The sequence below is a fragment of the Coccinella septempunctata genome, chromosome 2 (assembly GCF_907165205.1).
Source record: "Coccinella septempunctata chromosome 2, icCocSept1.1, whole genome shotgun sequence".
Taxonomy (NCBI): Eukaryota; Metazoa; Arthropoda; class Insecta; order Coleoptera; family Coccinellidae; genus Coccinella; species Coccinella septempunctata.
In genome coordinates this window covers 37,126,214-37,140,159 of record NC_058190.1, presented here as the reverse complement: position 1 = coordinate 37,140,159, position 13,946 = coordinate 37,126,214, and the positions used below count along the sequence as shown (strand labels likewise).

Genomic DNA, 13,946 nt, shown 5'->3' with positions numbered 1-13,946 from the left:
ACATTTCTACGATCCAGAAACAAAGCAACAATCGATGGAATGGCGACACTCCGGTTCTCCAAGACCTAAGAACTTTCGTGTCCAAAAATCTGCTGGAAAAGTTCTTGCTTCAGTTTTTTGGGATTGCCATGGAGTAATCATGATCGATTTTTGAGATAAGGGTAGAACAATAACCGGAGATTGCTATTCGACATTACCGACCACTCTACGGGAAAAAATTAAAGTGAAAAGACGCGGAAAGCTATCCAAAGGTGTTTTGTTTTTGCAGGATAACGCCCCTGCACTCAAATCTTATGTTTCCATGCACAAAATTCGTGATTTAGGCTTTGAATTACTAGAACACCCCCCCCGCTTATTCACCAGATTTGGCTCCATCCGACAATCATCTTTTTCCTCAAGTGAAAAAAAGTTTAAAAGGTCGTAAATTTTCTTCCAACGAGGAGGTAATAAAAGCTGTGGAGGTCTGGTTTGCAGAGCAAGAAGAAACATTTTTTTTGAAAACTCTAGAGATGTTGAAGGTTCGCTGTAATAAATGTATCCAATTAAGAGGAGAATATGTTGAGTAATAAAATATTTTGACATCGAAATTTTGTTTGGTTCTATAGTAGGCTAAGAATTTTTCAATCTATCCTCGTATGCTGTGATCTGTCCGACTAAAATATTATCAATGTATCAATGTTGCCGAAAAAATACTACAAACTCCTTTATTTCAAATTTAACACCCTATATATTTTAATTTTTTTCGCTTTTCCATCCCCATCTGAGTATTTTTGTCTTGTATTTCCCTATCCCTATTCCTGATAATTTCGGAAATATTAATGGTTTTTTTACCGATAATTGATTGCCAAAAACAGGGATCAGAATGATCAGATAGACATTTATGAAATACATATAGGCACAGAAAAGACATTTCATACGTCAGCTGAAATGATTGAAATGAACTGTTCTGTGATATACAGGGTGTTCCAAAATTCTTCGTCTTGCCACACGATACAAAAACGGCGAAAAGTTAATTAAAAAAAAAAAAACAGACTAATTTTTATTTGACATTTCCAGATAGAATCACAATGCGCATCTAATCTAATGATGTATGTTCCCTTACGAGAACCTCATGATCTCAGAAGTAAAGTCAAGTTTCTACGAAAGTAAAGGTTTTCAGGATACCTTGCTAATTTTATCTAACAAACTCCTTGTATGAATGAGATAAACACCTTCTGTCTGGTTTTCAATGATTTTAGAATATTACAAAATTAATTTGGCAAAAAAGTCGTACGTTGAAAACCCGAATCCATGAGGTGTTCATTTGGTAACATGATAGGTTTGTACATGATTAGATGAATATTTTGGTTTTCTCTGAAAATATTAGATAAAAAGTAGGATGTTCCAATTGAAAAAGTCAACTGTTTGCCAAACCAAGTATTTTCTACACGAAACTCATCCTAAGGATCTCTGTGACCTATTCTCAAAATTTCAGCTTCTCAAAATATGAAATGTCTTTTCTATGCCTCTTTCATTTTATCGGTAGGTAGCTACTCCTATATAGTCCCTAATTATTGAATTGTTTCCTACAAAGTAATATTTCTGTTGAAACGTTCAATTCTAATGGAAATGGATCAAATCCCTATCTCTGTTCTTGTTGTTGTGACAGTCGATCGAGCGTATGTGGAATGGACGCAGCATTCGATATGCGATAAAACTCTGGTCTTCGGAGAGTAGAAATGGGGGCGGGATACTCGTTATTTAGATCCATACAGAGGCGGCTATAATAAAAGTATCGAGCTGTTAGCGACACTGTGTCGGATGTGTATTGATAGCACCATAAAATGCTGTCCAGCTTCGCTGCTTTTGACGCATCAGATTTACAGCTTTTCCCCTACGTCCGTGGCCGACAAAAAGCACAAGTCCGATTCGAACTTATCCAAATTAAGCGAAATGGGATGGTCATTTTCATTTATATTCGCCAATTTGTATTCGATGTGTTCTGTTCATTTTCAGAGTCCAAATGGGGTGAAATTTTTTTTTTAATATATTCATCCAACAAAACTATAGAACTGGGGGAATTTTTCAGCATGATAATGTGGTTTCGTTAAAACCCCCATTGTTTTCTCCGACATTTGGATACCGAGACTTTCATTTGCCATAAACATTAACCATTATTGTGGTAGAATTTTTCAAGGGTATCGGAAAAACTATCGAATATGGACATGGAAAGTTATAACAGAAAAACCTGTACACTGGTTTCGAAAAAAATTTCTGACCAATTTAGTTCTCATTTCACTTTCAGTTTCTTCGAAAATAGCAAACATTTTCTTTTACAATATGTATATTCTATATAGATTTTTCCCATATTTTCTCTTATACAGGGTGAGTCTTTGACTCGTACAAATATTTCAATAGTAGATTCTTGAGGTCAAAAGAAACACTTTTTTCTTTCCTACCATTTTCTTAGAATCACCTCGTTTTGAAAGATACAGGCTGTTGAAAAATCATACAAAAATGATATTTTTTAATTCTCACAAACGAGAGAGATTTTATCGAATGAAATGAATTTCGGAATACAGTTTTTCATTTATTTGATGAATCTTTTTCGAACACAAGATATCACTCACGTCTTACCCATTATGCCCATTACTTACAATAAAAATACCAAAAATTCAAATCAACTCTTGATACTAAGTTGGACACTATCTTATTAACAATAGAAGGTTTTGTAAAATGAAAGTATTCTACATATTTTCTCGTATAATGCGCCGTTTTCGAGTAATTCAAAAATAAAATATATTTGTGAAATCCAAAAAATTGGGTACTTTGACCGAATGCAACTTTCTTTAAAAGATCCACACATATGTAATGTCATAGATTTACCTAGTTATTCTGAAGGTAATTTTGTTTTTCCAGGGGTGGCATGGCTCATTATGAAAATTTCAAATGGCTTTATCTTTTTATCAGGGCTGTATCGAAAAAAATGGTATAGAAAAAAAGTGTTTCTTTTGATCTCAAGAATCTACTGTTAAAATTTTTGTACGAATCAAAGACTCACCATGTTTATTCTAATGAATAAATACAGGGTGTCCCAAAACTAGTGAATCAAACGTCACACCACGATAGAGTATAGATCAAATATTATCGAATGACACCAACATTAGTTCAACGAAAACGTACCGTTTCCAAAATAATCAGAATTTTATTAAAATACCTAGTGTTGCTGGGTGAAGTTTGTGAAAAAGGATATCGAACTTATATTAAACTAAGATTATTGAAATTGAAATTATTTCAAGTAATTAATCGATAACCTAAGTTTATGTAAATTAAAACAATTGTTTTTCTACATGATTTTTATTACTCATTATAAATCCCCTCTATAGAGGTGATAATATGGAAGAAGAACGCTATCCTTAATCACAAATTGGCCTTGTGATTGAAAAAATAGTTCGAAAATCGGCAACTCCAGGTAAGGTTTCTTCAGAAACGGTACATTTTAGCTCAACTAATGTTGGTGTCATTCGATAGTAAATATTTGATCTACTCTACCGAGGTGTGACGTTTGATTCACTAGTTTTGGGACACCCTGTGTAATGTTTTTTATTTCAGAAGCTTATAGGAACAAAATGAATATGGTCCAATAATACCATTGAGTACTAAACTCAACTCAACGGTAATACTTATTAGTTATTAAATCTTGATTTTGAAAGTTTCAATTAAGCATAGACGTATTTTATACTATAGTTAATTTCAAAATTTCCCTGGATAATTTTGAATGAAATACAGATAAATATAAACCTTCCCCTTATGTATATTCATATATAATTTAGAACTAAGAATTCTCTGAGCATGTATATTTTGTATGTTGTGTAATTTTTTGAACCACGTTTAGTTCATTTACCTTAAGAATTACATAACCTGTGATAAACAGGGTTGAGTATATACCTAAGTCTTGAATAAAATTAATATTTCTTCAACCAATAACCCTCAAAATGAAGACGCTGAAACCCCTCAATTGATTTTAAATAACCCTCATTTTCTGGCATCTCTCGTTTTCAAATGAAGAGATATAGCATGTGTGGGTTTGTTTGAAAGTTCACAAAACATGAATCCTACTATAAACTTTGTTTTTCTTCAAATTTTATGATTATCGATAGAAACACTGACTAACGGCCAGAATTGACCGATTTTCTGGTACTTTTTTGTGGAGCATTATACTCCATGCTCCTTTGACCTTATAGTTCAAGATCCGGCTTTCATCTGTTATTTGATCAAAATAAATATTTTACATTGTGTGTTGTAAACTTGAGTGCTGGGCTTCACGAACCCAGTGGTTTATGAGTAATCTGTTTTCAAAAAACCTTCACATTCTTTACCATTTTCAATAAGTTTGGAATGTGCAGTGTGTTTGTGACAAGACCATTAGGTTGGACCAATCGAATTAATTATAAAACTCAAGATTTCCAGATCACAACTCATATTCTTTATTATTTTATTCTATTCATTTAAAAATGTCGTACACCCATCATCCATCTGTCTGTACCTATAAATAATCAAATATGCAAACAAAGTGGGGAGGCAGGTGGAAAAAACCGCAACTATTCAAACTCAAACTTTTATTCGATGGTAATAATTATAAACACACATGTTACATAATTGTGCAACTCGATATACTAGTAATATGTACACGGTGAGATTCTCTGGAATAATATTCGATTTCCATTTCGAAATATATCTAATACACTAATCATTATATACATTAATGAATAATTTGTACAAAATAAAAAAAATCTACATACATTGGATAAAAATTATATTACATATCATAACATTTGTTCACTACTTTGCGAAAAATTTATTTATACAAAGTGAAATCTTTGTCTTCTAATCATTGCACTCTCGCTTTCAAATTTCTATCTCGTTCACATGATTCATATCGATAAATCCCTTCGAGGATAAGAGTCAAAGCCTCAACCTCAACTCCTTAGAGAATAAAAATGGAGAGATGAAACAAAACTAGATAAAATAAAACACGTTTCATAATATTTATATGATACAAACGTGTCCCCCAACTTGAAACAACAAAAATCTTGATAATTAATCAATCAGTATAAATAATATTGAAATAAATTTGCCTCGATTTTAGGTAATAATTGCTCTAACACCCAGTTGCGCGAAAGACAATTATAATTTAATGATCCTTTAAATCTTTAATTCTCCATAACGCGGTGTATATGCCGTTTAATGGACCATTAAAATGTTAATGGACCATTAAAATATAATTGACATTCCGGCAACTAGTGTTAAACTTATAGTTACCAGATGAATCTGGTTGCATATTTCGAATTATGAAGAATTGACTAAAAGATCAATTTTTAAAAATTTCAGAATATTGTTCTACTCTTTTCCATAACCACTATTCTGAACAGAGTAAGAATAGAATTGCAATTTATTTCTTCCGTCAATACGAATATAAAAAATTACTTAACAGTTTCCATTGACAGGAATATAATAATGAAATGAAATGAGATCCATCACTTAGCACAATTCTCATTTCTTATGTCAGCCTTCAAGTATTTCATATTTGTTGAAAGAAATTGGGAGTATGATATCACCCATTAATGTCCGAGATAAAAACCATGCATATGCATATTCTCAAAAGTTGAATTATCGACCTAGATTACAATCTACACCACAATGATGTTACCATCCCTTAGAAGATTCATGATGGTAATCTAGTCCTTTAATTTTGCTTTGATAGTATACCCCTTCAAACAAGATATAATAGTTTTCTTTGACCTATATTTTGTTCCACATCCCCATCCATCCCTTCTCAGAACCGAAGAGATGTTATCATTAAATTCCTCAAAACGTATCTTAAATAAGCTTTTTCACATAATTCCTCTGCAATTTCAATTTCGCTAAACGATTTTCGTTATCCAAGGAGATCAATTTGTCCTATATCCTCATTTCATCAATCATCCACGACTGCGCATCTCTATCACAAGACTAGTTCGTCTACGACACTCTACTCGTCACACATCTTCACTACTGTAAACTATTCCGAACTGCTCGTATCACTACCAAGCTCTAGTCTGTAGCGGCAAATAAGTACCACCGCACTGCTGTTGGTAGTTGCCCTGCTGCCTGTAGGCCATTGACAGGCTGCTGTTGGCCATGCATTGGGCTTGTTGTTGACTCTGGCAGGCTGGCGACTGTTGTGTTCTGCCGGTGTCAACTACGGACGATGAGGTGGTTTGGTTGTTACCGGAGCCGGCAGAACACGGTTTACCGTCTTTCACGAGCACTGGAACTGCTACTCTTCTGGGTGAGCTGGACGACTGAAACAATAAACAAAAATGTAATTATTACATATCTAGGTATATAATGTAAGGAACGGAGTATATCCATCCAATTATTGAAAAATTTCGAGCATAAAGACATGAGCAACAATGCTCATGTCACTCCTGCAACTTTTGGTAAACCCGAAACAGCCCACTACTTTCATATTTCAACTGGGACACTCAGTTTATCTTTGTCTGGTTAGATGCATAGATGTTTTGTTAATCTAAGGTTAGATAGCTGATTTGATGACAATTTCAACAGACCTATGCCTTACCTTCGGCATAAATTCAAAATCATTACAGTTTCCAGTATTGCCAATAGGTCGTAGGTAGTATTGCACTCTTGCTATTCGGACCGAAAATATACAGAGTGTTCATGAGAAGGAATGAAAACTTCCAGAGTTATCAAGGAAAAACTTGATATAAGGAAAAACAGCAATTTCGAACTTCTGTGGCTTCTGGACACAATGAGAAAAACATAAATTCGATATTGAAAATTCATACCTAAGCTGAGGAAAATCAAACTGTTTGAAACAGCCTATCAAGTCTTAAACTGGCTACAGTTTTTTTTATATTAAACCATCAGGAGAAAGAGAATCCTATGTCATCTTGTCGATGCTCTGATTAAATACTATAGGTGTGAGTATCAGGTGTGCAGGAGTAACAATATGGAAGATCCACAAGTTTGAAGCTCTAATCCTGGCTTCAAGTTGGACAGTCAATCAGTTTCACTGCTCCCTTCTGGATTTGGATGGAATATAAGATAGATTTGGAGCTGAACTCCCAACATAAGAGCAGTATTCAAGTGCTGTTCTCATCTGATCCTTGTGAAGTAGAAGAATCTTGTATTTCTAGAGATATTTCCTAGCTTTGAACAGATATCCCAGCTCATTTGCAATGAGATTAAAAGCTGATATGGGAGTGCCGAAGGAATCTTAATAAAATAAGAAAGAACTTATTGGTTATATAATCTCGTACTTATAATTGGTCAATAATAGGTAATACCAGCTTGAGGACCGGTGAAACAGCAAAAGGGAGCAAAAAACCCTTGTTAAAATTGCCAACGTTTCGAATATTTTTTGATTCTTCATCAGGGCTACAAAAAATATACAAAAATACAATAATAAGTGATACCTCATTAGAGGAACAGAACACAACGACAAAAAAATAGGTTCAGCAAATCATCAGCATCCATCGTTAAATTTTTCACTGCTTCCAGAAAAATTATGTATCACATGGGTTGAAACCCTCGTCGATTAACGGATTATTCAACCCTCAACTGATGAATTTGTGAAAAAGTTCAATGTAATGAGCAGATGATGAGTCTGGCGGATCTTGTCTATGACGGAATAGCATAATTCTCATTAATTCACGGAATAATTTCAACTAGGGAGAAATGCTTTTTGATTTTCCCTTCAAGTTCGGGTGAGTTCACGCTGAGCCCACGCAGTTGGTTCATAAAAATGGGGTTCACAATTGACCCAAGCCCGTCGGTCGGTCGGTCGCCAAATCGAGACGGGAGAATTTCACAGGGCTGCCAACTTTATGTATACTTGGGGGTTGCTAGATGCTGGGGTCGTGACGTGGCCACTTGAAACTGCGTGTGTTTTCAAGAGGTTCGCTGGTCTCCCCCTATTCCCGCTCACTACGCTTGCTGGCTTCCCTAAACGAGCTCCAGAAAATGCGAGTTTTCTAAAACGCTGACGAATATCGACGTTACGATGAATATCGATGGACTTGTACTAAAAAACGCTGAAGGGTAACGTTACGTTATCTGCAGTAAGAGGATGTATTGGTATCTAGTTAGCCTAGACCAGTTCCATGCATAAAAAAATATTGCGTTACCATAGCCACGAACAATAACTCATTAGAAGTGTCAGTGTGAAGTTTGAGGTCAAAAAAGTAAACCAGAGTTACGCAATGAATTAAAAGAAAGAAGATGTCCAACGAAATTGTGAAAATCGAAAAATTGGAGTATCGAGCCATCATCAAGAAAGGGTTTAGAGGTGAGCAGATTTACGAAGATATGCTTAATACCCTGGGTGATCAATGTCCATCGTATGCGACCGTGAAGAATTGGACTGCAAGCTTCAAAAGAGGTCAATTTTCCATCGAAGATGATGACCGATCGGGAAGGCCAGTTTCTGTATCAGTCCCCGAAAATATCGATGCAGTTCATGACATGATTTTATCAGACCGTCGAATTGGGCTAAAACGGATATCTGAAGCACTGATTATTTCATACGAACGTGTTCATCATATAGTTCACGTCAGTTTGGACATGAGAAAAATTGCTGCAAAATGGTTCCCCAAATGTTTGAATGTTGACCAAAAGCGTGCAAGGGTAGAAGCATCGCGTTCGATCTGTGCTCGATTAGAAACCGATGTGGACTTTTTAAACCAAATTGTTACTATGACTGAGACTCGGGTACATTTCTACTATCCAGAAACAAAGCAACAATCGACGGAATGGCTACACTCTGGTTCTCCAAGACCTAAGAAGTTTCGTGTCCAAAAATCTGCTGGAAAAGTTCTTGCTTCAGTTTTTTTGTGATTGCCATGGAGATATCATGATTGATTATTTGGATAAGGGTAGAACAATAACCGGAAATTACTATTCGACATTACTGACAACTCTACGGGAAAAAATTAAAGAGAAAAGACGCGGAAAGCTATCCAGAGGTGTATTGTTTTTACAGGACAACGCCCCTGCACACAAATCTCATGTTGCCATGCAAAAAATCCGTGATTTAGGGTTTGAATTACTAGAACACTACCCTTATTCACCAGATTTGGCTGCATCCGACTATCATCTCTTTCCCCAACTGAAAAAAAGTTTAAAAGGTCGTAAATTTTCTTCCAACGAGGAAGTAATAAAAGCAGTGAAGGTCTGGTTTGCAGAGCAAGAAGAAAAAATTTTTTTGAAAGGTCTAGAGACGTTCCAGGTTCGCTGTGATAAATGTATCCAATTAAGAGGAGAATATGCTGAGTAATAAAATATTTTGACATTGAAATTTTGTTTGGTTCTATAGTAGACTAAGAATTTTTCAATATATCCTCGTAATATCTAAAATTAGAAAAATTGGGTACCTACTTTGACTAAATACAACTCTGTTCAAAAGAACTACAGATGTGTAGTGTCACAGATTTAACTAGTTATTCTGAGGGTAATTTTGTTTTTCCAGAGTGGGCACAGCTCATTAGGAAAACTTAAAATGCCTGTATAAATAACCAATAACTTCATTTTGGCTCATTCAATTTTGATGAAATTCTCAGTGCAGTAGAATGTTAATTATACTAACACGTACCTCAAAATACCAGGTTGTTATTGTGATAATTTCAGTTTGAATGTGCATTCATATTGTACTACACTGAAAATTTCATCAAAATTGAATAAGCCAAACCAAGGTTATTGATAAAAGTAAAATCGGACAAATCACTCTGTAGAGTCTCAATAGCCACAAACCAAACATTTTTTCGAAGCTGCCTCGACAAGTGTAAACTTCCCCTAAAATCTGACAGTCTCCTCCGGAATCACCCTGTACATACACTCATGAAACCATACACGATTATAAAAACTTTCCTGCATTACGTGTATTGAATAATTCACCATAACAAACAATCCGGAGCAAATAGAAAACTCTAAAAGACATAGATTACACAATATCTAAGTTTTGGAGCATGTTCGTTTTTTTCAGGTTGTTTTCATTGCGACACGACGAGGAGAAAATTTCGCCCGCAGCCTGTAGCCAGGCCTGTAGTCTGACCCTGTCATTCCACCCGTGTCCAGTCGGACAAACAGAATGGCCACGTCACCTACACGTACAGCTTCTGTGTGCATTAACCGGGCCTTCGGTAAATACCATTCTTGAGCAAACAGAGCCATTTCAAAAGCTCCTCTCGCTTGTCTACCGTCTTCGTTGGGGAATTCGAAAACAGACGCGGCTGACAACCTGCCTGATTGCGATATTATTCTCGAATTCTTCCTTTATTTAATTTGGTCCCATTCAATGGCGCGTAACCAGTTGATGTTTTTCTAACGGACCCCTGATTAGAAGTGAATGGCTGAATTGGGTTAGTTGATTCGATATCGGGGAATCGAGTTATGATGATTGATCGATGAAACTATCCTGGGCAATTGGTTTCGTCGATGAACAGTGGGACATTCTTATTCTGCCCCTTCACGTCAAGTGGACGAGAATTAATCGGGAGCCGGATGGAACACTCTGTATGCGATCTTTTCGAAAGCAGTTATCGATATAATTCAAAGTGAAAATTTCTTTCCTACATTCGTAGCCCAACTTTATGCCATCGAGCATAAATTTGCTTCAGTATTTTCATCACGTTCCAGATTGTTTAAAAATGTTATCACATTAGTAAGTTTCAAACTCATTTGAAGAATTTGAGACCCTTGCTTTCAATAGTAGGGGTTCGTTTAGAGAATGGAGATCTTTCTTAAAATAACACCGACCTGTTTCGGTGGATTTTTGTAGAAACTTCTTCAGGGTCTAGAATGAAGACAAAATTTTAAGCTATAGTACAGGGTATCCCAATTTGCTTGATTTGGGCTGTTTCTGGTACTTCTAGACTATATAGAAGTAAAAACGTTTCAGGTTTCAGTGATGGGAATACGACACTATATTCAACTTTTTTCGTCTCTTCTACTAAGGGTGGAAAAAAATAACTTCTTTATTTTAAATAAGGATGGTATCTTTTTTGAATCTTATGTTATAAGCCTGTTTGCAACAGCCGAGAATTCTCTACAAAATTCTCGCAAGAAAACGGCAGAGATTATTTAGTACGCAACTGAACAGAGAATTCTACCGAAAGTGCGTATGTAACGGTACATAATTCACGGCGCATGAAATCTCGAGTAAATTTTGTAGAGAATTCTCGGCTGTTGAGAACGGGCTATACAAAACAAAAATTGCTTTTCAAAAATATACATGCCGATATATTACTTCTTTACTCAAGGGAAAATCACCATTTTTGTGAAATTTCTATTTTCGACTGAATTCTGTGAAACCATTAACAGGGTGAGTCTTTGACTTATATACAGGGTGTTTTCAAAGGTGAGGCTTTTTTTCGACAGAAGGTAGAACTCGTCAAAATAAGTCGTTTGACCAAAAATTGTCTATATAAAATATCCAAGATGGCTGAGATACAACCCCTAGAAGTTCGACAAAATTTCATTGAATTTCAAGTACGGGACTGTGGACGGTGACTCCGGAATCGCAAAAACGAAACAAAACATAAACATATGGCTGGACAATGAATGGTTCAGTACCAAGTTCATCGGATTAGATGCATCAGGTCACTTTTGAGATAATCATATAATTGTTGTATCGTGCAATATAGGGTGAAAAAAAATTTATAAAATCGAGGCAGTTTCTTGAAAGTGCTTATGTTAGTTATGTTGAAAAAGTGCTATGATGTTTCCCATTTCATTCCATTTTTACGACGATTGTTGGAATGTTCGAACACGAAGATTGTGATGTCCATCGTGAAAAAATTCGTGAATAATTTAGACGAATTTTATTGGTGAGATTTGGAAGTATTATTCTATTCTTTACACTTCTTTCCTAAGTCTCTTCTGTCAGTTGGTATCGAAATGAGCCATTTCATAAAATCGTGTAAGTTACTAACACATAATGAGAACAATTCGGCAGTCCTAAGTTTCAGTTTTCATTAGCATGTAAATATCGAACGACCAATATTCTAAACGAAACCACATGGTCGAATCAGGAGATAAGTTTTTTCCCACTGCTTTGCAATAATTCAGCTAACAAACGGTCTAGGGTGGTATTAGGATCTATTTCAATAATCATTTTCAATTTTTTTTCAACTTTGTCATTTTGAAAGTTTTGTAAAGGTGATTTTTGACCAGTTCTACCTTTTGTTGAAAAAAAAGCCTCACCTTCAAATACACCCTGTATATTTGATACCTTCATGATATGACTACATGTTTTCAATTTCTGATGGAAATACAGATAGATGATTCTTTTATTTATGGAATTAGATTTGATCCTAGTATTGTCGTAGGATTGATCTTTAGGAAAATCCTGAATGATGACATTTTGAAAAAAACAAATACAGGCTGGGCGTTTTAAAACAGAACAGACGAGACAACCATCTTAATTGTTGAAGAAAGTAATTACCAATAATAATTATTTCATTGTCTAATGTTGACAATTAACGGTTACCATCGTAACCACAGAATGAAATAGTCAAATAATTGATGATTTCCCAGAGCATGGTTAGCGGAATGACTGGTACTGTACGAAATTCAAAATTAAATATCTCGAAAACGATGCAATAAATGAGAAAAAGTTTAATACGCTGAATTTAGGATTAAAAGGCCTTTCAAATGAGGTATCACTCACCCTATCTTTCCTATTCAAAATATAGGGGTTGTTGTTTTGACACTAAGGGTTGAAGCGATATAGTTGTGAATTTGACCTCAAAAGTTGTCCCCATCGAAACAAAAATCGACGTGTCCGAGCATTTTTTCGAAATAAATTTATTACGCTCGTTATCTCGTCTGTTTCGTTTTAAATAGTCCACCCTGTATATGCCAAATTTTTTTCCTTATCAATTTGCAAATCCCTCCTGTCCAGTTATCAACTGATCTGATGATGTGATTTGCGGGCTCGTGACTTCCATGGTATGGAGTAGTAACTTGATAGAACTTTATTCAATTAATTTCGACCAGGTCTACGTCTTCGTGATGACTTCAAATGATACGTTTCCGACGGATGTAAGTGTTTTAATATGGCATCAGCCGTTTATTGTCTTCAGCGGACGATTCGATGCTGGTCAGCACTATCTCCCCAAATTGCCGAATTCATTAGGTACTATTTGATTGAAACTGAAGATTTTCGCAGTATCTGACGCGAGTTAGAATCATTGTCAGCTATTGTATAGTAAATAACCTTAATAATTCGAAACACCTGTAAAAATGCAATTTCAATCAACTTCTAATGGATTATAGAACTAATGTTAGACTTGCCTAGCCTGGACATGGGTTAGTCAGTCAATTGGCATTTCTCATACTGGCAATCGGAATCCCATATTTCTGTTCTAACGGATTATTTTCGATAGGGCTACTTTGAATTCAAAGAAATAATTATCTATCGCCATTACAAAAATGTCGATCAATTAACAGGGTCCTCTCAAGTGTAAGGCTTTCATTGACAGAAATTATTCACACAAAACTCGGCTGCATACATCAACCTGCTCGTCAAAAGTCAAGAATATTCGATTAATTCATGTGTCATCTTCAGAATAACCCAATTTCCTCTTGAAATATACAGAGTGAGTCTATGAGGTGTAGACATATTTTGACAGATTCCTTAGGTTAAAAAAAATAGGTATTTCTTCCCTTCACCATTTTTCCCAATTCGGCTTTGTTGAAAAGATATATATCTACAGTCTGTTGAATATCCATAACAGGATGTAATTTTCACGAACGGATTTACCGAATGGAATAATTTTCAGAATTGAATTTTTATTGACAAAACAACAACAACAACAAAAAATTCCATCGACATCTTCCAGTTTCTTCATTTTGACCATAAAAATACCAGAAAAAAAAACAACATCTGAATTATTCACGAATTT

The 13,946-nt window shown here is 35.3% G+C and overlaps 1 protein-coding gene across 1 annotated transcript in view; it reads right to left on the bottom strand.

Moving 5' to 3' along the window:
* Positions 1 to 4,583: 4,583 nt before the first annotated feature.
* The window catches only part of LOC123308486 (homeobox protein Nkx-2.1), a 57,364-nt gene continuing 48,001 nt past the window's right edge, over positions 4,584 to 13,946 (bottom strand). The window contains exon 7 of the mRNA XM_044891151.1: positions 4,584 to 6,323. Coding sequence (XP_044747086.1) covers positions 6,063 to 6,323 — 261 coding nt within the window. The 3' untranslated portion in view covers positions 4,584 to 6,062. The remainder of the gene's footprint in view (positions 6,324 to 13,946) is intronic.